General features: G+C 38.6%; 1 protein-coding gene and 1 pseudogene across 1 annotated transcript in view; both read right to left on the reverse strand.

Moving 5' to 3' along the window:
• Window positions 1-7,438, reverse strand: part of LOC115667933 (26S proteasome non-ATPase regulatory subunit 12 homolog B-like) — a 73,215-nt pseudogene extending 65,777 nt beyond the window's left edge.
• Window positions 7,439-10,076: 2,638 nt separating this feature from the next.
• The window catches only part of LOC115663517 (disease resistance protein RPV1-like), a 69,830-nt gene continuing 55,486 nt past the window's right edge, over window positions 10,077-24,420 (reverse strand). The window contains exon 5 of the mRNA XM_056306463.1: window positions 10,077-11,849. Within this exon, the coding sequence (XP_056162438.1) occupies window positions 10,077-11,849 (1,773 nt within the window). The remainder of the gene's footprint in view (window positions 11,850-24,420) is intronic.

The following is a 24,420-nucleotide window of genomic DNA, read 5'->3' on the forward strand; positions in this document are numbered from 1 at the left end:
CACGAAAAAATAGAAGATTCCAGGCCCAAAAGGCCAAGCACTTTAAAAATGCACTAATTGGAAACTTGAAGCTCACATGGCCATCGGTACCCCCTCTCCTTATTATTCCTCTTAGTTTCAAAGCAAGCTGTGTGTGTGGTTGAATCCCTTTCTTTCTTAAACTAGTCCATTGATTGGTCTATAATCTCCTTTGTGCCGTCAGATCCTTCTTCACTTGAAAAAAAAAAAATGGACAGCACAAGTTGGAGGACGACGGAAACAGATAGTATCTGGATTTGCTAGGTCGCGCAACGCCTCAGCCTTTCAAGGACCAACTTCACATGTTTGCCTCCATGGCATGTTTTGCCACATAAACTGACACATCAATTGTTCATCGGAGCATCTTGTGGATAATGGCCGATGCACATGAATTGGACGTCAAGTGAAGTACCATACATTTGATGAATGAAATTAATGTTTAGTTTATTCCAATTGATGATGACCCCTATGCTCGCAATGACGCATAAATTGCCCTATGCTTGTGGTCTATTTAGCAAGCCTGCATCGTCGTGATAAAGGAAAAGCTGCTTTGCTTGGGTACATGAAGGAAAGGAGGAGAGAAAAATTTTGAATTTTCCTCCCACTTCTTCTCACAAAAGTTACAAAAATTTACTTCATTTTCCTCCTCTTCCCCTCCTTCCCAAATAAAGCATTAAGGCAGTACCGTTGGAAAATCGAAGCATAAGTATGGTAGGATGGAATATAGGGCGGCCTTGCTTTCTTCCCATAAGACTGTTTACCCAAATAAGACCTCGAGTTGATTAAATTCTTAATAAATGCTAACTAACTCGGATTATAATATATTCCTCATACTTACGAAATATTGTATAAATGTAGATTGGCGATATGAACAGGGAAATTACTTTCATTGAATGATAATTCGGGTTGGTTTGTGCAACGGCAAAGGTGTTACATACAAGTCCTTCTCGAAAGGGAATTAAATTCCAATAGGAGCAAGCAGGGAAAGCGATTTTTAAAATCTGGCTCTATTTAGTTGACCAAGAGAAGAGATTAAAATAGCCTTTATTCATTTTAATAAAATCTGTGCATGGACATAATCCTGGCAATTTAAGCACAAATGAACCTGCAAAACCCATCGATTGAAAACCAATCATAGTAATAGTGCATAAACGGCTAATCCTGGAAAGGATCTGTGCAGAGACATAATCCTGGCAATCTAAGGACAAATGAACCTGCAAAATCCATCGATCAGAAAACCAATTATATAGTAATAGTGCATAAACAGCTAAAAGCAATACAAAAAACCCACACTTAATCAAGGATAAAGGCAAGTTTCTCCGTCTTTGCCGTTGCTCAAAAAGTTTCTACCTGCAATTCAAACCCATCATAGGAATGTTGGACAAGGAAAAACCAATTACAAGATCAGTGACAACAGCAGTAAACTTCTAGTTACGCCAATTTATAGCATCAAATCAGCAGCTTCTGCTATCGGACCCTGTTCTTCCTTTATTTTTGCAAGTTTCTTGATCAACCGGGCTCTCTCAATTTCGACATGTATTTGCATAACGAAACTAGCTATAGAAATCATGAAATAAAAACAGATTGCTCATGAACATAAGCTGCAATAGAGTTCGATTTCACATAGACACCTTCCCAGCGGCAACAGAGTTAAGTGTCTTAATAAGCTCTATCCTGGTCTCGAGATCATGTGTCTGGTCAATATATTGCATAGTCTGCTGTACCATTGCTGTCAAAGCCTGTTGATAAGAAAATAGCAAAACGTATGTAACCATCCAATAAATGTCGAGAGCACAATTAAAACTGAGTTAAACTATTTGATTAAGAAAATTTTCACTATAGAATGAAAATATAGTCAAAAAAGAACCACAAAGGATAATAGCAAGATGCAATACAAATACGGTATCTCTATCAAGAGGATCCCAGCCAATTGAAGACTTGCAAACAGCACAAGTACTTAAATATCCCCACAAAGGACAAATCATGAACGTATCCTGAACTAGACATGAGAAAAAAAGTAATGTGAGTTATACATGAGTAGACAAGAACTAAAAATTTGGGGCAATCATGGGAAAATATCCAAGAACACAAGGTGAGAAACAGGAGAGGATTCCACCATACTAGATTCGAGAGCAAAAGCACCAGGCCTGAGATCTTGCATCTCTACAGATTGCCTAGAGCCAATTCCCATATAGATATGCCAAAGAGATTCGTTTTCCAGATAGTTATATGTAGATGGTATGTCACAGCTACACAAAATGACAGTTCAAGATCTAATCAGTACACATATGGGAGGCAACCCATGCAGTATAAGTACGTATAAATCTAACCCTAAGGAAAAGGTTGTTAAGATCGATCTCAAATGATTGATATTGGGCCATTATTTTGATCGATGATCATAAGACAATACAGAAAACTAAGGTCTAAAATGATAGATTCTTAATCCTTATTTTGGTACTGACAACTGTATGTTATCTTGAATGGGGGAATGAGCTCAAAAGTAGAAAAACAAAAGCACGAGCATCACCACAACAGAAGCGCATCACTGAAGAAGCTCTCGTACCTCTTGAGAAAGTTAACTAGAGAAGCATCTGGAGCAAAAAGTAAAGAAGAGAACAAAACGAATGCAAAACCAGATGACGGCAGCAAAAGAAGAAGACAGAAGGACGAAAGAAATACACAAGGTAAATAGCTATATGCTATGACGAAAAAAAAAAAATTCCTTCCCCAGCCAGAAGGGACGGTTGCCGTACAAAGGTGATGGCATCGTGCGGCACTGCTAATTACTTGACGGAAGGATTAACCCAGCAAACTAGCAACTCGAAAGGCTTTATTCCAAATTACACAATTAAATGGAGAGAGGCTGAGCACAAGGAGATACTTCAAAAGGGTGGCTGAGCACATAGCAATTAGCAGATACTTACGCACCAAGAGTTCGATGAAATTTCTCACCAAGATAATCCTCCTGCCAGACCTGCGTGCATCCCAGGCACAGCCTAAAACCCAATGAAAATAAACTTTTAAAGAACAAAGTTGATGGCCGAAACCCAGCACACGGGCCTCACACCCCCGTCGACCCAATCCCGCCCGTGCCTCTCAGAGTTGAGTCCAGGTCCTTGACCTCCGCAACATCAGGAGTCATGATCTTCTCAATAATCAGCTGTACTATCCTGCACTATCATTGTAATGTCAGCCCTTTAAAATGACTACAGGTAGGATGGAAAAGTAAAAAAAGAAAAAGTAATTGAAAACAAAATAATTGTATAAAAAGAAGGGAAGATGGGATTTAAGGTTCCGTAAAAAAAACAAGAAATGGGAAAACGAATGACGGTTTTCAAATTGGTACCACTCCAATTGGCCGAAAATTATCAACTAAAATTGATGGGGTTCTTCTTCACTAAGCATGTGATCCACCCTTAATGTAACGAACATCACAAACTTTTTCTTACGTTAATTTTTGTCCAACAAAATGTTTTGAATGCTTTATAGCAGTTGTTTTTTTCTTTTTCTTTTTCAGAATTTTAATTGGTTTTCATGTATGTGGCGAAAAGAGATCTTCAAATAATGGCCGGAAAATTGATTTTTTGCGTTACCTCGAATTTTCCCTACGCTTGAAATAAGGCGTTGACAATTACACTAAAAAAGGTTTCTGGTTACTTTAAACCGAAAATTAAATTTTTAAGAAAAAACAAATTTTACTTCTCATAAATAATTGATCATGTTAATGAGGACCTCAAGAATGACTTTGAAGTGTATCTTATGATGATTGATGTAATTTCCAAAGCATTGAACGACACATATAACAAGAAAGGTTAGTGCATTGAAAATTATTAATTTTCTTAGTCTGACTTATGCTAAGTAAGTTGGATGATCGCATTCTTTAATAAAATGATAAATACATTTACTTTGTAAAGAAAGTTATCGTGACCACAGCTTTTCCCAATCTTTTCAGTTTCCATAAAGAAAATGATGGAGCTCGAAATCTATAGGACAAGGTCCACGCCATATCAAGTATCAACTTGGAGAAAAATAACGTCATTTGAGGACATAAAAAGTACAGTTATGTTATTGAAATGAAGCACCCTAGAAACAGGTGCTCATTTCGAATGTGAAACGAAATGGAAAAGTAGCATTCATTAAGCCTTTAATCTGGAGAGCTAATGTTATGCCCGATGTTAGAAAAATACAAGCACAGGCAATATTTGTAATGCAAAACACAATTCTGTAACAAGGAGCTTATTTTAATTCAAATGAGTGCACATCTTGTGCCGCTACCTGTTCCATTGGTACAAGTTCTGGACCCTGAAAGCCCGCAAATCTTCAATTAAAAAGAGGGGGGAAAGAAGAAAGAAGAAAGATGAAAAGACCAAACTACATTTCCTATACAGAAAGTGTATTCAGTATATCATTTCAGTCCGAAACAAGGCCCGGATCTGGTCCCCCTGCAAAATATGCAATCAAATTTAAGACAGCTACGCTAGAGTTCTATGAGGAATATCTTCAGTCCCCACTTCAGACCACAATGTGAAACAGCATTCGTCGGTGAGAGAGAGAGAGAGAGAGAGAGAGGGAGGCTCGAGGGGAGAGAGATCATTCATTCAACTAAGAACATCTTCAAGCTCTCAAAGCAGCCTTACGAACCGTGGTTTCCTTGGGGATTTGGTGGCAACTTTTCTCGACAAGGTCAAGCAGCTTTTCCAAATTTGTTGCCTCTGAGTCCAAAATCTCATTGCTTTCCTTTGTCATCTGGAAACTGACAATTACCATTGGCCGGTCTATCTTTGCCACCACGGACTTGGAAAAAACCATTAAGGAGAGATGCTTCTCAGCTTCCTAAAATGGTAATATAGAAGTAAGAGGTCATGCTGATAGAATATCATACTAGCTTGTATAATTATCATTATATGGCCTATCTATCAGATGATAGTGTTGATTTAATAAATTGAGGCATGTGATTGATTAAACCTCTTAACAACAGCAGTAAGAGAACCCAAAAACAAAGCTCTTTTCCTGGAGTGATTTAGCTACAAAGATTTTCTAAATACAGGAAATGGTGAGTGTTAATACTAGCAGAAAAAGCTTGCTCAGCTATTTCTAGCAATATAGCAGAGCTCCTCCCACTCTTCTAAAGTGCATTAGAATTTCAGGCTCCATGGCACAAGAAATGGTTTCACCAGGCCAGACAATGAAACTTACAGCTACAACAAATTTATGAGCAGAAGTTGACTAAGCCAAGTGTACGAAACAAAACTATGAAGACAACATTCTCAAATCCATGACAAGCCTTCGGCTTTCATTGCACCAAAACCTCTTTTACACATATTTTGGAACTTGTATCCAAGTCCAGCAACCATACCCCAATCAGGGATCACAGGCAGAGAGGCTGCTCAGGGTTAAATGAGGGGTCTAGGCAATCATTCATAAAGAGTGACATTGATAAAGAACATAAACAAATGTTCCATATAATCAGACCTGGATACTGAGGCATAACAGCTCTGCAAATCTGTTTAAGGTAATCCTCAAGGAGTACTTCAAAACGACAATAATATTCTGCAGAAACTAGAGTGAGTCACATCTGAATGATGATCCAATGAAAAGAAGAAAAACGACAAAGTTCTGTAATTACATGTTCAATGATTCTCTGAAGAGGCTCCCAGCTAAAGGTAGCTTGTCTCGCCCAGGTGAAGCCAAAATTCTTCTTTTGACTATGATTCGGCCCTGTCTAAGATTTTCTGCTGCCTTCTCAACAAGTGCACCTCCTAGCATGTTTTCTCATTGGCAAATTCATCTTTGAAAGTACTTTAAAGAGGAGGCCCTGGGATAACCTCCGCCGTGACCAATTATTTCAGCAGCAACCTGCGTTAAAATATCAAAGGCATGGTCGACCAAATTCTATGGCACATTATTGAGATATTGCAAGATGCACAACCAATTACCTAGACCAATTCAAAGATGGTACCTGAATTGGGGAATTTCTGAGAGATGTTTATCCTCTAAAGTGGCATTAAGAAGGCTTGACTGCATAGGATCATGTGGTGATAGAATTAAGTACCGGCAGATTTTCCTTAGAACCTGCATTTAATTAAATCACAGAATGAACAGCTGTGCCTTGAAAAACTCAGTGAAGACTTAACAAGGAAAGAGCTTCACCGGCATCCACAGCTCTGGGTTGCCCTTCACTGATGGAATCTCATATATCGCCTTACAGTATCGACAAATCTCAAGGTAATCATTGTTATGTGAGTATTACCTATACCTACATCATTAAGCACATAAAATGTGGGGTAAACTAAGATGCGAATTCAAATCTACCAAGAACATCTGGAACGTCAGAGTTTGCGATAAAGCTAGAAAGGAAGAAGAGTATGTGCCAGATATATAAAGCCATACAAGTTCATGGTTCGAACCACAACCTGAACACCAGGTGGCACTTGATTGGCAAAAACAAATTAGTTAAAAGATAGTGGACACAACATTAGAAAAAGAAATACACCAATTTACCATATCATGAGTAATAGTATATCCATTTCAACTCCAGAAGTGACGGAATATCAGCTGGCACTTGTTCCACAATGTTTTCACCTTCTTTAGGCTTTTCCTTCTCTTTGGAAGGATCAGCATCAAACACTCAGGGGCTGATCTTCCTGGAAAAGATATCTGCACAGACATAATCCTGCGAAGTAAGCACAAACGAACCTGCAAAATCCATCGATCAGAAAACCAATCATAGTAATAGTGCATAAACGGCTAAAAGCAATACAAAATACCCGTACTTGTTAAACAATAAAGCAATTTTCTCCATCCTTGCCATTGCTCCAAAAGTTTCTACCTTCATTACCAACCCATCATAGGAATGTCGGACAAGGAAAAACCAATTACATGGCAACAGAAGTCAAATTCAAGTTACCCTGATTTCTTGCATCAAATCAGTAGCTTCTGCTATAAGACCCTGTTCTTCCTTTATTTTTGCAAGTTTCTTGATCAACCGTGCTCTCTCCATTTCGAAATAAAATCTGGCATGACAAAACTAGCTATAGAAACCACAAAATAAAAACAGATTGCTGATGAATATAAGCAGTAATAGAGTTTGATTTCACATATTCACCTTCCGAGCAGCGACAGAGTTAAGTGTCTTAATAAGCTCTATCTTGGTCTCAAGCTCACGTGTCTGGTCAACGTATTGCATAGCCTGCTGCAATATTGCTATCACAGCCTGTTGATAAGATAACAGCGACATGTATGTCACTATCCAATCAAGTCAATGACTTGATTGTGTCTAGATCACCATTAAAACTTTCATTTGAACTATTTGATTAACAGAACGGAAAATTTGTCACTCTAGAATGAAAATATGATCAAAAAAGGAACCAAAAGGGACAATAGCAAGGTGCAATACAAATACAGGTATCTCTATGAAGAGGATCCCTGCCAATTGAAAACTTCCAAACAGCACAAGCACTATAATATCCCCAAAAAGGACATCATGAAACGTAACATGAACTAGACATGAAAAAAATGTAATGTGTATCATACATGAGTCGGAGAACAGGAAGTAAAAATTTCGGTCAATCATGGGAGAGAATCCAGAAACACAAGGTGAGAAACTGACAAGGATTCCACAATACTAGATTCTAGAGGATTCCACTATACTAGATTCTGGAGCACAAGCACCAGGCCTGAGATCTTGCATCCCAACAGATTGCCTAGAGCCAATTCTCACGTCGATATGGCAAGCACATTCGTTTTTTAGATAGTTATACATAGATGGCATGTCACAGCTACACAAAACGACTGTTCATGATCTAATCAGTACACATATGGGAAGCAATCCCTGCAGTATAAAATCTAACCCTTAAGGTAAAGGTTGTTAAGATTGATCCTAAATGATTGAAATTGGACCATACTTTGAATCAATGATCATAAGACTACAGAAAATTAAGGTCTAAAGTGATAGATACTTAATCTTTTTTCTGTACTAACACCTGTGTGTTATCTTCGAAAAGAGGGAATGAAGCTCAAAAGTGGAAGACAAAAGCACGAGCATCACCACAGCAGAAGCACATCAGTGAAGAAGCTCTCGTACCTCTTAAAGAAAGTTAACTAGAGAAGAATCCAGGGCAAAAGTTAAGAAGAGAATAAAACAAATGCAAATCCAGATGATAACAGTGTAAAGAAGAAGACAAGAGGATGAAAGAAATAGACAAGGTAAAGAGATATATGCTATTACGTAAAAAAGAATTCCATCCCCAGCCAGAAGAGATGGTTGCCATACAAAGGTGTTGGCATTGTGCTGCACTGCTGTTTGTGGAGGCACAGCAGACCTTCCATTTACCCCAACCCAAGCTCTTATGAAGGTAGAGCCCACTTCCAACTCCAGCAATAAAAGGTTATTCTTACTCCAGCAGAAAGCTTAAGGATTCCCCCAAGTCTGTATAGAAAGTATGTTCAGCCTTGCCACGACCACCAATTAAATCTTCCATACAATCTAATTCAGGATGAGGGCAACACCTCATTCTCATTTATAATCCCCTTATAGTTCAATCCCCAAAGTTAGCCCTAATTAGCAGGTTTGGCCTTTGAATATTGTTTCAGAAGTAGAATGGGATTCCTAATCCCAGTCCCAAATATCCTACTTTGTCTATTTAATTAGGACTCAATCTCATAGGAAACCAAATTAGGCCCCAGTTCTCATTGTGCGTGACCCATAGTACATCTAAAACAAAATCTAAAGGCCAACCTGCTAATTAGGGTTAACTTTATGGATCCAATGATCCTCCTACTGATCCCAACTGGGAATGATTTTGATGTGACCAATTTCCATCTATTTAATTGCACCTATACAGATAGAAATCCTAAAAACGAATTTCAAGGTAAAAATCTTGCATAGGTATAATTAATAGCCACTAGTCATAATGCTCTGACTAATCCAGAGGAACTTATCAGCATTCAGCATAGCATAACAATGATGTACCATCAATGAAGAGTGGAAATTCCACCAGCTTATCACCCAAAAAGCAGAGATGAAAAGGCAAATACTTGGACATAGGTTAACCTTGTTGACCCCATTCACTCCTAGCAAAGGAGTGTAAGATACTTCTTTTATTACATGAATGTTTGGGAGCAACTAAATACAGGAAAAACAATTTAACATATATGAATATCCAAGTAACAGTGTCATCAAATAACTTTGACTCCTTTACATCATTTGAAGAGGAAGGCAAAGAGTGCTTTGAGCTGGGAAGACAAAAGTTCATGCCCCAAGAACTAGGCAGACAACCGAACACAATAATCTTGCCTCCCGCTTTTTTAATATTCCTTTCGCCACCAGCAAACGTCACACATTCTGTGTTCATGCAAGGGAGAAACTCCTCAGAATGGAAAGGTACAACCCATACTCATAGTTCATGTTTGATTGATTGTATATTAGTTTGTGTGTGAGTAGACAAACATCAATCCCTGAGTTAGTATTATGAAGCAATCCTCATTCAAGAAGACTCGTCGACATCAATCAATTTTCACTTCATCAGTAAATACAAGCACCCTGCCAGAAAGGATATCCGCCAGGCTGATGCTAGTCCCTTTGCTTCTTTACATAATTTTCTTTGTATACATACACAACACAGGCGCTACCGTTAAACTTCCACAGGAACATCATCAACCCCAACCTTCCATCATTCAAGAAGAAGAAGGAGGAGGAGGAGGAGAAGAAGAAGTAACCAGGCGAATCAAGCATCAATCAAAAGAAGAAGAACTAACCATCTCAATCTAGTTCTGGAAATCGGAATTCGAGCTCGAGGAATCGGGCAAAAAGTCTGCGAGCAACCATCGCTTCGGAGCCCCCCTGAGGGGGAAGGAAAAAATGGAGAGAGGAAGCTGAGGACTCGGTGAACCCCTCTCCCTCAGTCGCGAAAACATTTGCTCTTCTTCCATTCTCGCGAAAACATCCCTCTAACGGATGGGAAGAGGAAAATGGGGAGGAGATCCGAAACACCTTCTGTCTGTGATAACTCTCTCCCCCCCCCCCACTGGCCCAGACGACAACCGACCTCCCATCTCCCTCACCACCAGCGGGACTCCCGTCTAATCTGCTCCTCCGTCGCCAACGCCTTTAAACGCAACAGGTCCGGTGATTCTCTAAGAGACGGACATCCATAAATATCGAAAACTAGCGAGGGTCCTAATCCCTCGAGCCCTCGAATTTCAACTAAATTTTCGCAACGTATGGATATAAAATCCTGCAGATTCTTTCTGTTCGAGAGGTCCACCGATCTAAGGGAAGAGCACTCGCCAATACTAAAAAATGTCAAGGATTCTGATCCATCGAGGCCTTGAAGTTCAGTTATACTATTGCATCTCCAAACATAAAGCCTACTCAGGTATTTAAAACTGGAAAAGTCTAGCAATCGTCCAGCGGACGTGCACTTAAGGATATCCGACACTTGAGAGGATTTTGATCCACCAAGATTTTGAATTTCAGTTGAATTCGCGCAACTTGCTGCGGCGTCTATTCTCTGCAGAATCTTTGAATTGGAAAGATCTAGCAATCCATCGAGCCGAGATGCCTTTGGGCTCATCAACTTCGAAGAATCTTCAATCCCATCAACCCCAGATATCTTAGGGCATTGCCTTGTGGATAAGTTGGATAGGCAATGTGAACCTTCCAAGCTGGTGATTTCTGAGAGATCAAAGCACCCGTAGAGACTCAAATTTGATAAGTGCTTCAAGTTTGACACATTCGTGAACACTTTCAATTTTCCACAACCTTCAATACTAAGCACCGATAGTCCAATGGGAAGCTCTGGGACACGTTCAAGCCAAGGGCAATTACAAAGAGCGAGTGTCTTGAGACGGGATAGCTGGGAAAGATTGGGCAACGACGGACTCTGGCAGGTGATAGTTAGAGCTGTTAAGTCAGAGGGCAGTTCTGGTAATTTTCGGAGCTTTTCACAACATGCAACACTGAGCTTTTGGAGAGAAGAAAGCTTAGAAATGCTTTCTGGCAAGCCCGAAATGCCAGAACATCCTAAAGAAAGCTCCTCCAGGGAAACCAATTCGCATATATTACTAGGTAGTCGTTCTAGATTTTTGCATAGGAGGGCGTCCAACCTTTGGAGTTTTGCCAACTTCCCGATGGCATCAGGCAATTCCTTTATGTCAGCTCCACTTATGTCCAAGATCCTCAAATTTGGCATATTCCCAATGCTTTCAGGTAATTTCGTAATCGATGTGTATCCTAAGTTCAGCTTGATCAATGATGCCAATTTTCCAATCGAGTCAGGGATCTCTATCAATGAGGAGCAACCATGTAAGGACAAGCTTCGCAGAGATGTTAGATCGCCTATGGAGTTGGGTATGCGGGCTAACAGTCTACATTTTTTGGCATTCAAAGTCTTGAGGTCCTTCATGAAACCAATTGATTCAGGTAATTCTTCAATTTCTGAACAAGATAAGTCCAATAGAGTTAACGAGACAAGGAACCCCATAGATTTAGGAAGTTGAGAAAGTCGTTCACAACTTCTGGCACATAGAGTCTCCAGCTTCATCAAACAACCTCTCGAAATAGAAATCTTTTGTATATGAGTGCCATTAATGCGAAGATCCCTCAATTTTACCATCCTACCTATTCCTGCCGGTAGCTTCTGAAGCCTTCTACAATCAGAGACATCCAAGGAAATGAGGGTCTTGATGTCCCCGATAGAAGGATGAATCGTTTTCAAATTCTCACAATCTGCAAGAATCAAAATCTCCAAGCTTTCGAAAACGGACAAGTCGGGAGTTCTTTTCAAAGATAAACAATTCTTGAGGTTGAGAACTTTGAGCTTGGTTGCCATCTGAAAAAAAGAAATGGTACCTCAATGTCATTGGACTCTGGCAGCTTGTGATTTTCGACTACTCCTTATGTTTTTGACTTTTTAGAATTCCTCAAAAAATACCCATGCTCCCCGACTCCTTCACGGTTGTCTTATTTAATTTTAAATGTCTTTTTTAGTAGTGTTTGGCTATGCCAACATATAAATATTTTTTAAGCATATCAATTGCAAAAGAATGTTGGGGATATACAAGTGCCGACTGCATATATTTCTGAATAACATTTCAAAGGAAATGTTTACTGATTAAATAAAAGCAACTTGTATTATCAAGTAGCAGATGACAAATTCACATGGAAAAGAGATGCATTCATTGGGCACCATGTATTCCTTTAATAGTATGAGATTAAAGAGAAACGACTAGTTTAATTATGAAAATCAATTTTCAAATGTTATATGTACAAGGAAAAAAATTATATTGAAAATACTTCAATGCCTTCGTTACATCTTACCTTGAGTGGAGCCCATCCTCCCCAATCCTCCGAAATTGCACTGTTTGACAAATCGAGTACAACTAATTTTTTCGGATGAAAGTTGGTCGCAACGAAATCCGAGGGACAACCCACCCACTGAAGCCATCTTAATTTAGGAAGTAAGCTTTGGAAATCTCCGGTGAAATTCACACCATCCGTTATAAGGAACCTCAAGTTGGTCATTTCTTTAAATTGTTTAGCTGTGTATCTTCTTCCTATACCACATTTGCCAAGAGAAAGTGCCTCAATCTTTCTAGTGCCCTGCAACTTGAAAACATTGTGGACCATAAGTTTTAAATAATGAGATGAGATCAACTGATGTAAAATAAAATGCACTGATTTCAATTTGCTATCATACTACTATGGCGTAGGCTTCTCCTTTAAATTTTGTGAAATGAAAGGTTGCGGTTGCATACTATTTATCTAATCTATGTAAAGATGTGAAGCTCAAGCGGTTGTTCCTGAACTTTTTCCTCTTCCAATTATGCCCTTCGCAATTTGCACCTTCTGAATGCCCAAAATTTGCATCCATTTGCAATTATAATAGAAGGCCTCTCTTCATACATACACTAAATCAAATATATCTATGAAAATTCATGCCATTTATATATGTAATAACACTACGTTTACTCCTATCCTGTATATGTGAATCAATACGACTCTAACAGTCAAAATACATCCATTAAACCTGCCATCAAAACATGTATCAAAATTAAAGAATCCCAATTGTAGAATGCCCCCACTCTTTCTGGTATATTTCGTTTGTAATTTTAAACATCAAAATGAAAACAAGAATGTCATCGCAAAAGGTATACATGTGTTTTACGTTCCTTTCTTATCATGTGTTTCATCATTGAGGGTTTTGCATTGTACGTGGAAGGAAAATTGATAATATTGAATGTTCTATACATGATTCTTACTTTCTTTTTATTACTATAGATGTTTGACGCTATCTTTTCGTTGTGGTGTTGATTTTGTTACAGTGTAGTAGTAGTCATCTAAATTTTGATCAATTGTCCCATAGATTAATGAGATCTTCCGTATGAACAGATTGGACATAAAGATTGATACAATTGTATTCTTAAGGAACTCTAGTCTTTTACATTTTTCTTTTGTTGTAACCTAATATTTTAGGAACTCAAATTCGTTTTTTGTTTTAGGTGACGAATTTCACATTGAGCGCAAATAATGAGAGTCAATAATACGGACTTGTTTGGCGGTTTCAACTTTTCCTTCGAACTTTTATTCTTTCAAATGAGACGCTACTTGTTTTCACATTAACAGTTTCTTGTATATTTATTGTATTTCTGTCAACAACTTCATAGATACCTTCTTCTTTTTTTCACTTATAACCAGTGTTCTATTTAGTTGATTACATTTTCCTTCATGCAAAAATATGCTCGCAGGAAACCATTGGTAGCATTTTTTTCTATGGTCCTGTCATTTCATTATGTTTTGCATCCCAACATTTATAACTAGTGATACTCATGACATTTGCACATGCTTGTTTGATGATTGTACAAATCATCCATATGTTATAATTGCTTTTACTGGATCACCTTTTAACTTTCATGCTAAGAATGAAAATTTATCATCACACAAAATTCAAAATCATATTTACTTGTTTAATAATAACCAAAATCCTAAACTGGTAGACTTCTTCCACATTTACAACATACTAATTTTCATGCCATAAAAATCCCAAACTAGTATACCCCAGTCACATATACCCCAAATTAATTATCGTTTCACAAAAATAAGATAATGGTATACATGTTAACTAAATCTTTGCTAAATAAGATGCTCACTAAGAGTTGAACAATAAACAAATAAGTATAATTTCAGGACAGCTTATATTTAACAATAAATAATATCGGGGGATTAATAGAAAAATCATCCATCATCACAAAAATAAAAAAGTATTGGCATATTAATAGAAAGAAACTATTCACTATCATGAAAAGTCCATGCAATGAAAATAATATATATCTAAAGGGTTATATTACATGGTTGCTCATATATCATAAATTAATACGAACGCCACATCAACAAATTGACGATGTCAACTAACGATTGACGACAAAGGCTCGATTGCAAAAAAAGTAAAAGTTAAAGGACTATATTGATCCTTACCAAAAAAAAAAGGACTATATTGAGCAAAAACAAAAATAGATGGGGGACTAAATTGCACAACCAATAATACTAAGGGGATACACTCAACCCAACTTAACAAATATAGGAACCAAGATAGCTAAATCATCACAAATGAATGGATGTCTCATTTATCATATCAAACAAATTAAAAGAAGTCAATACGTAGTAAAAGAAGAAAGAAATAAAAGACCTCACAAGAAATCAGAAGACGAATCCAAATATCAAACGCGGACAGCAAGCAAATATGTGGGAAAGGCATGCCTGCTACATTTTATAAGTGTCAGTTTTTCTCTGAAAGTACTATGTCAAACATTATGTTTTTGTAGTTTTTATCGTTGCATTGAAGTTATCAAAAGAAGAGCATCCTCATCACAATACTACTAGGTAAAGATATATTAATCATCCATAAACAAGAAATTGCTCCTCAATTATGTTCTAGAATTAGGCAAAAACAACAATTGATCAAAAGAACTCTTTTGCTAGTAGAAGCAGCAAGTTTAGGGGATATAAGACTAATGATTATTTTTATTTCAAACAAGAAAGGGAAGATGGACATACATCATTGACCGAAACAAGTACAGAAAACTCTTACCTTGTTGTTGTCAAGCACATCTAGGGCTTCCTTATAAATCCACAATCTGCTACGCTCTTGAGGCTCATTTGGATTTTCTAGACGAATAATTTCCCTTCCAAGATCTCTCAGTTGATCATGCATCATTAGCTTGCCTTCTTCATCAATTTTAATTAGGGACATAAGACTCAATACTTCGATCCCCGTCCCAGGGAAGAAATCACAAGCATCCCACATATAAGTTGGACTTTGTTGAGATGATCCAATAAAAAAACATGCAATATCCAAAAATATCCGTTGGTCCTCAAGATCTAATGCATCGTAACTTATCTTTAACGTCTCTTGCACTTTCTTATTAGGCACTTTCCTTAATTTCTTTGATGTATCTTCCCATGCTCCTTTTTTCTTTCCGTACAAGAATGAACCTATAACTTCAACAGCTAATGGAAGCCCCCCAGTAGTAGATACGATATCACGAGAGTTATCCTCATAATCACTCGGAGGAGAATCCTTTCGAAATGCATGTCTACTAAATAAAATCAATGATTGATCCAACGACAACTCATTGATTTGGTACATGTAGCCCGCCCAACCTTCATCGAGAATGCTTTGGTTTCTAGTTGTGATGATGACTATACTTCCCGCTTCAAACCAACTACCATCCCCGACCAAAGCATTCGAGTGAGTAGTATCATCCATATCATCCAAAAGAATTAGGACTTTCTTGCTCGTAAAATGAGATTTGATGACACTGACTCCTTCATCGATATTAGACACATCATACGAAATTCTTATTATGTCAGAAATAAGCTGCTTTTGTATGCATTCAATACCCTTTCGCCGAGATGTTTCTCGGATATTTGCCACGAAGCTACGACAACGAAAATAACTAGAGAGTCTGTTGTATAACACTTTTGCAAGAGTTGTCTTACCGATGCCGCCCATTCCATAAATTCCAATAATCATTGTGCCCTTGAATTCAACATCTATCTTGCTCATAATCACTTGCACATGATCATCAATTCCCACCAACTGTTCAGGGACATTTAGCTGAAAAAGTCTTTTTAGCTCGCCCATAACTTTTTTGACAACAATTTCAACCAATGTTCCTTCATGCCTGTCAAATTACAATTAAGATCAGTATGGGATAGCAATATGTACATTCTTTTCGAGAAAGATCTATTTATAAAAAATTAAACAATTTTTTTGTTGGAGTATAAGATACCCGTTATCAATTTTCTCCGATACCCATCCTTTCAAGAAGCTGACTTCTTTGAGTGCTTCTTCCCATTTCTTCACAATCATTTCGTCCGTATTCTTTTTATGTGCATTGATAGCATCTCTTGATCTCCCAGTAGGATATCGCACCTGTGAGGGTTCCACTTTGTAAAATATGGGCAACACTATCTGCCCTTTACTTCTCTTGCACTTTAACATCTCAGCCAGCTCGCGAAGGCACCATTTGCTTGAACCATACTTCTCCGAAATAATCGGAATCGAGATCTTAGAATTCGTAATACTACAGAGAAGCCCTGAACTAATCTCCTCACCAACACGGAGTTCATTGTCGTCTCTGAACACGCGAATTCCTGCAAGGTCAAGGTTATGATAGAGATGATCGGTGAAACCTTTGCGAGTGTCTTCCCCTTTAAAGCTCAAGAACACTTCGTAATCATTTCCCTTTGGCCCTTTGGTTTTGCCTTCATAATCACCTACATGTGGAGAGGTCGATGAGGAAGAGGGCTCGTGGGTTGGATATTCTGAATGAGTGGGTTCTTTTCTTGTCATCTCTAAGAGGATTGTGAAAGAGATTGATGGAGAAGGAAACAGAGGGGAGATATATGGATTCCCAGATCTGGGAATAGCAGAAATGTCTCGCAGGACTGAAACTCAGATCTACATTCGAACAACAATAGAAACTCTCAGACAAGTCATCAGAAAAAAAGGAGCAATCAAAGTAGGAAACGGACAAGGGCAAGGAGTCGTCAACTACCTGAGGAGTGTTCAAACAACACAACCCATCCACTGCTGGGATCTCTCCCGATCCTCAGCCTTGGACGTTGGATTACCAACACACAACACTCTCTACTGTGCGTGCTTGAACAATGATGTTTGCCGACTGCTTAAAGAATGCTGAGTTATTGCACGCGTAATATTCGCAGCATTATGCGGAAGTTGCGGGGAAGCTATGCAAGGGCTTCTTGACTTGACTTGCTTTTCCTTTTAACAAAAAAGTAGAAAAGAAAACCAACTTGCAATAAAGATGCTCCGAGTCCTTGCTTTTTCTACGGACCAAAAAAAAGAAGGAAAAGTCCTTGGTTTTTCAACTGTGCGCGCTTGAACGATGCCGACTGCTTGAAATATGCTGAGTTATTGCACGCGTAATTTCCTCAGCATTAAGCGGAAGGTGCCAGCGCGTGCAACCTACGCTGGTGCTTTGATTGAAATTGGAGTTCCAGTACGGCTTCACTTGCTTTTCCATTAATAAATGGAATCTTCGGGGAATTGTAATGGGAAGGTGAAGCGAGCATGAAACCACGATAACGTTGCTGCATGCTAAAACGGAAGGGGAATGTGAGGTGAAGCACAAGCTGGGCAAGGAGTTTGGGGAATTGGTGAGACTGAGCAGCGAATCTATGGAATTTAGTAGTGAATTTCGGTAGAGGTCGTGGAGGATCAACATGAACATTTCCAAAGCTAAATTAAAGACTTTTTTTTTGGGTCAAATAAATTAAAGACTTGGACAAATGCATTTGGAGCATCTGCTCTTACCTGTACCTATAATTGAAACCCGTTCCGCTCCTATGAAAAATCCGTGCCAGACATAATTTATGCTAGACTGTTTATAGCTCTCGCTCGTAGCTGGCCGACCTTTCATCTATTCACTTTGATAAATGTCAGGCTAAACTTTATTCATTTGTTGATCAATCCATTCTGGAAATTTGTTCGCAACTGGTCCCATATCAGACGGTTAGGATGGACTTTTGAGATTTTCATAAGAGGGTTTTTACGTAAAGAAATCGCAACTATATCTAGATAGATGTTTACGTGAACAAATAGAATATCACTTTATATATGGAATGGAAATGCTTGCTAAAAGTAAAAATTGAATATGGGTCATTGCCTAAACATCGGTTGTTAAATTGCATGTATGTCGTTGTGTGTAGACCCCGCTAGCGAAATTATTTTCTTGCGTTGCCCATTTAAATGACGAAATGAATTTTTGGTTTCTTTTGGATGACGGCAGATCTATTTAGGTGCTACGATTTTTCAAATGTGACACATTCAGCTGGTTTCAGTTTCAATTTCATGACATTGTCCACGAAAATCACTTGGCAAATCATACCAGAAAGGGTCATGAAGTGACCGTGAATTTGCTCCCATAAGATGCAAGAAACTTCCCATGGGTTTTCCATGGAGCTTCCTTGAAACTCTCATCACCTCATCCATCAATAATTGCTGTGCTCCCATTACCACACTTTATGAATGTGGGGACTGAATGTGATGATTCTCAAGAGAATACAAAAGCTGTCGGTTCAGACCTGCAAAAAGATAATCCACGAAAAAATAGAAAATTCCAGGCCCAAAATGCCAAGCAATTTAAAAATGTACTAATTGGAAACTTGAATCTCACATGGCCATCGGTACCCCTCTCCCTTATTATTCCTTTCAGTTTCGAAGCAAGCTCTGTGGGTGTGGTAGAATCCCTTTCTTTCTTAAACTAGTCCATTGGTTGGTCTATAATCTCCTTTGTGCCATCATATCCTCCTTCTCTTGAAAATTAAAAAATAGACAGCACAAGCTGGAGGACGAGGGAAACGGATAGTATCTGGATTTGCTAGGTCATGCAACACCTCAGCCTTCCAAGGACCAACTTCACATGTTTGTCTCCATGGCATGTTGTTCATCGGAGCATCTTGTGGATAATGGCTGATGCGCATCAATTGGATGTCAAGTGAAGTTCCATACATTTGATGAATGAAATTAATGTTTAGTGATTCCAATTGATGATGAATCGTATGCTAGCAACGACGCATAAATTGCCCTACGCTAGTGGTCTATTTAGCAAGCATGCACCGTCGTGATAAAGGAAAAGCTGCTTTGCTTGGATACATGGAGGAAAGGAGGAGAGAAAAATTTTGAATTTTTCCTCCCACTTCTTCTCACAGAAGTTACAAAAATTTACTTCATTTTTCTCCTCTTCCCCTCCTTCCCAAATAAAGCATTAAGGCAGTACCGCTGGAAAATTGAAGCATAAGTATGGAAGGATGGAATATGGGGCGGCCTTGCTTTTTTCCCATAAGACCGTTTACCCAAATAAGGCCTCGAGTTGATTAAATTCTTAATATATGCTAACTAACTCGGATTATAATATATTCCTCGTATCTGCAGGAACATTGTATAAATGTAGATTGGCGATATGAACAAGGAAAATTGCCCTTATTGAATATTAATTCGGGTTGGTTCGTGCAAAATGGCAAAAGTGTTACATACGAGTCCTTCTCGAAGGGGAATCAAATTCCAATAGGGGCAAGCAGGCAACAACGATTTTTAAAATCTGGCTGTATTTAATTGACCAAGAGAAGAAATTAAAATAGCCTTTATTCATTGAATAAAATCTGTGCATGGACATAATCCTGGCAATCTAAGCACAAATGAACCTGCAAAACCCATCGATCAGGATAACAATCATAGTCATAGTGCATAAACGGCTAATCCTGGAAAGGATCTGTGCACAGACATAATCCTGGCAATTTAAGGACAAATGAACCTGTAAAATCCATCGATCAAGAAACCAATCATAGTAATAGTGCATAAACGGCTAAAAGCAATACCAAAAACCCCGTACTTGTTCGAGGATAAAGGCAATTTTCTCCGTCTTTGCAATTGCTCAAAAAGTTTCTTCCTGCGATTCAAACCCATCATAGGAATGTTGGACAAGGAAAAATCAATTACAAGATCAGTGACAACAAAAGTCAACTTCTAGGTACTGCAATTTATTGCATCAAATCAGCGGCTTCTGCTATAAGACCCTGTTCTTCCTCTTCTTCTTTTTTTGCGAGTTTCTTGCTCAACCGGGCTCTCTCAATTTCGACATATATCTGCATAATGAAACGGGCTATAGAAACCACAAAATAAAAACAGATTGCTCATTAGCATAAGCTGCAATGAAGTTTGATTTCACATATTCACCTTCCCAGCGGCAACAGAGTTAAGTGTCTTGATAAGCTCTATCTTGGTCTCAAGATCAGGTGTCAGGTCAATATATTGCATAGTTTGCTGCACCATTGCTGTCAAAGCCTGTTGATAAGAAAATAGCAACACGTATGTCACCATCCGATAAATGTCGAGAGCACAATTAAAACTGAGTTAAACTATTTGATTAACAGCACTGAAAATTTTTCACTATGGAATGAAAATATAGTAAAAAGAGAACCGCAAAGGATAATGGCAAGGTGCAATACAAATACAGTATCTCTATCAAGAGGATCCCAGCCAATTGAAAACTTGCAAATAGCACAAGCACATAAATATCCCCACAAAGGACAAATCATGTAACGTATCCTGAACTAGACATGTAAAAAAAGTAATGTGATTTATACATGAGTAGACAAGAACTAAAAATTTGGGGCAATCATGGGGAAAAATCCAAGGACACAAGGTGAGAAATAGAAGAGGATTCCACCATACTAGATTCTAGAGCACAAGCACCAGGCCTGAGATCTTGCATCTCTACAGATTGCCTAGAGCCAATTCCCATATAGATATTCCAAGGAGATTCGTTTTCCAGATAGTTATATGTCAATGGTATGTCACAGCTACACAAAATGACAGTTCAAGATCTAATCGGTATACATATGGGAGGCAACCCATGCAGTATAAGTACATATAAATCTAACCCTCGAGGTAAAGGTTGTTAAGATCGATCTCAAATTATTGATATTGGACCATAATTTGGACTGATGATCATAAGACTCTACAGAAAACTAAGGTCTAAAATGATAGATTCTTAATCTTTATTTCGGTACTGACACCTGTATGTTATCTTGAAAAGGGAGAATGAGCTCAAAAGTAGAAAACAAAAGCACGAGCATCCCCACAACAGAACCACATCACTGAAGAAGCTCTCATACCTCTTGAGATCGTTAACTAGAGAAGGATCTGGGGCAAAAGTAAAGAAGAGAACAAAGCGAATGCAAAACCAGATGACGGCAGTAAAACGAAGGAAGACAGAAGGATGAAAGAAGTACACAAGGTAATGGCACTGTGCTACACTGCTAATTACTTGCCGCAAGGCTCATGTCACACAAAAGGAGGAGATTATTAAAATGAGCCGTTTTGGATGGACAGCAGTCTTGGAGATGATTTTCAACCGCTTAAAAAGTTGAAGTGTTAATTGCAAAAATGAGAATGATAGGAGTGACTCTGCAGCTGACATGAAAAAGTCAAGGGATGTATTTGCAGTTAAGTAAAGACAATAACGTTAGAACTCATGCCATCACTTTGAAGACTCTAGGCCAGTAATTTAGGAAAGGGTAAAAACTCTGTTTGTCCACCCAATTGCAGAGGCTAATGTGTGCATTCGATCCCTGAAATGGGAGGTACCCCATAATGGAACGGGTTTGTATGCAGAATATAACAAGTGAGCATTCTCCACTAGTTGTACATGATAAAAACAATATCGAATTAACTCTCCACTTACATAACCAAGGCGCAAGATTTCAGCTTTTTTATCATTTTCCCAAAATGAAATGCCTGGGAAAATGCCAAAACATTTGGCCTTAGTTATCCTAAAAGGACAATACAGATAAATATCAAATCATGCAGCTTCTGTAATATACCTTGTGCAGACCTACTGAAACAAAGCAAAAAAGTTAAACTGATACAGAGATTTGATGGAGGACAATGAGTGCACAACAAAGAATAAATCGTAAGGCTTCATCACACAAACTGGCAACTCGAAAAGTGGGACCCAAATTACACAATTAAACAGAGAGAGACTGAGCACAAGGAGATACTTCAAAAGCGTGACTGAGCACATAGCAATTAGCAAATACTTACGAACCAAGAGTTCGACGAGATTTCGAACCAAGATAATCCGCCTGCCAGACCTGCATGTATCCCAGGCACAACCTAAAACCCAACGAAAATAAACTTATAGAGAACAAAGTCGATGGCCGAAACCTAGCACACGAGCCTCGCACCCCTGTCGACCCAATCCCGCCCGTCCCTCTCAGAGTCAAGTCCAGGTCCTTGACCTCCGCAACATCGGGAGTCATGATCTTCTCAATGATCAGCTGCGCAATCCTGTCTCCCACCTTCACTTCAAAGTAGACGGCCGAGTGGTTTGAACAGGATTACCCCAATCGGGGCTCTGTAGTCCACATCGATCACACCCGCACCGACATTGATCGAATGCTTGCATGCCAAACCTGATCCTGGTGCTGAAGCAACAAATGTACAAGCGATTTGATTCAGCCCTCATCGATTATCCAAAACAAGGTATTGAAAGAATCTTTTGAGGTAAGAAGTTGCACATTACCTATTTGAGCAAATGTGCCTTAGGGCATTGTGATGCTCAGATCGGTAGGGACGAGCGCTTATCCTCTCCCCGGCACTTTCGTCGCAGCCGCAAATGTTTTTAATCCACAAACGAAGAAACCCACCTTCAGAAACCATCGCAACTTCTCAACAAGGACCGAATTTGAGACTCCAACGAAAGTAAAATTTACGGCCACGTTTTTCGCCTCGAAAGATCGTAGCCCGCCCGGAGAGAGGGGACGCTTGCGAAGGCAAGACGGCCTTCCAGGAGAGCTTCTACCCTCTAAGCAGGGAGAGAGCGGCTCCCTGGCGACGACCACCACGACGCCATTGTTGTGGAGCTTCGGGATCTTGGGGACTTGGCTCGACCATCTTAAGTGGCTGAAGAAGACGGTGATGGTTATGAGTTGAAGACAACACTACTCCGGTTTGAACAAGAGGCAACGGTCTCCAAGAAATGGCACGAATACCTTGAGCTTTGGATGAAGAAAGCGTGAGCATCCGATTTCGCCATTTGGGCCGTTCTTTGTCTGGATTGATTTCAGCCCAACAACAACTCCAACTGAGATCCTGGGAAAGTGGGAAAAGGCAAGAGTCCTCTATACTTTATAGGGGAACGATCCGCGTAATACCAAAAAATAAGAACATAAATTTTCAATTAAAAGAAGGGTTAATATCGCCTTTAGTCCCTCGACTTTCTTGTCCTGTTTTTTTCTTCAAAGGCTATCTCTACTTTTTAAAATTTATCATGTTATTGATGTGAATTGTCGAAATGCTGACTTGTAATGTCGGCCCTTTAAAATGACCATACATAGGATGGAAAAGTAAAAAAAAGAAAAAGTAATTGAAAACGGAAGAATTGTATAAAAAGAAAAAAGGAAGATGGGATTTAATGTTCTGTAAAAAAAAACAAGAAAAGGGAAAACGAATTAGGGTTTTCAAATTGGTACCACTCCAATTGGGCTAAAATTGTGGACTAAAATTAATGGCGGCTTCTTCATGAAGCATACGATCCACCCTTACTGTAATGAACATGACAAACCTTTTCTTACGTTAATTTTTGTCCAGCAAAATGTTTTGAATGCTTTATAGTAGTAGTTTTTTTTTCTTTTTCAGAATTTTAATTGGTTTTAGTAAGTGGCGAAAAGAGACCATCAAATAATGGCCGAAAAATTGATTTTTTGCGTTACGTCGAATTTTTCCTACACTACAAATAAGGCGTTGACAATTACACTAAAACATGTTTCCGGTCCCTTTAAACTAAAAACTAAATTTTTAAGAAAAAAACAATTTACTTCTCATAAATAATTGATCATGCTAATGAGGACCTCAAGAATGACTTTCAAGTGTATCTTATGATGATTGATGTAATTTCCAAAGTATTTTTTTTGGTAAAGGTAAGGATATGTATTACTTTTCAAACCACCATATACAATATAATTTCCAAAGTATTGACGGCACATATAACAAGAAAGGTTAGTACATTGAAAATTACTAATTTTCTTTGTCTAACTTATGCTAAGTAAGTTGACGTTCGCGTTCTTTAATAAAATGATAAATACATTTACTTTGTGAAGAAAGTTGCGCTTTTCACCATAGAAATTGTGCTTTGTACTTAAGTGGGCATAACTATTTCCACAATCAAAAGTTGACGTGACGACAGCTTTTTCCAATCTTTTCAATTTCCATAAAGAAATAGATGGAACTGGAAATCTATAGGACAAGGTCCACGCCGTATCAATTATCAACTTGGAGAAAAGTAACATCATTTGAGGAAATAAAAAGTAATGTTTTC

This window comes from Syzygium oleosum, unplaced genomic scaffold, assembly GCF_021117445.2.
Source record: "Syzygium oleosum isolate NSW1041296 unplaced genomic scaffold, Sole_v2.1 Sole_v2.44, whole genome shotgun sequence".
NCBI lineage: Eukaryota > Viridiplantae > Streptophyta > Magnoliopsida > Myrtales > Myrtaceae > Syzygium > Syzygium oleosum.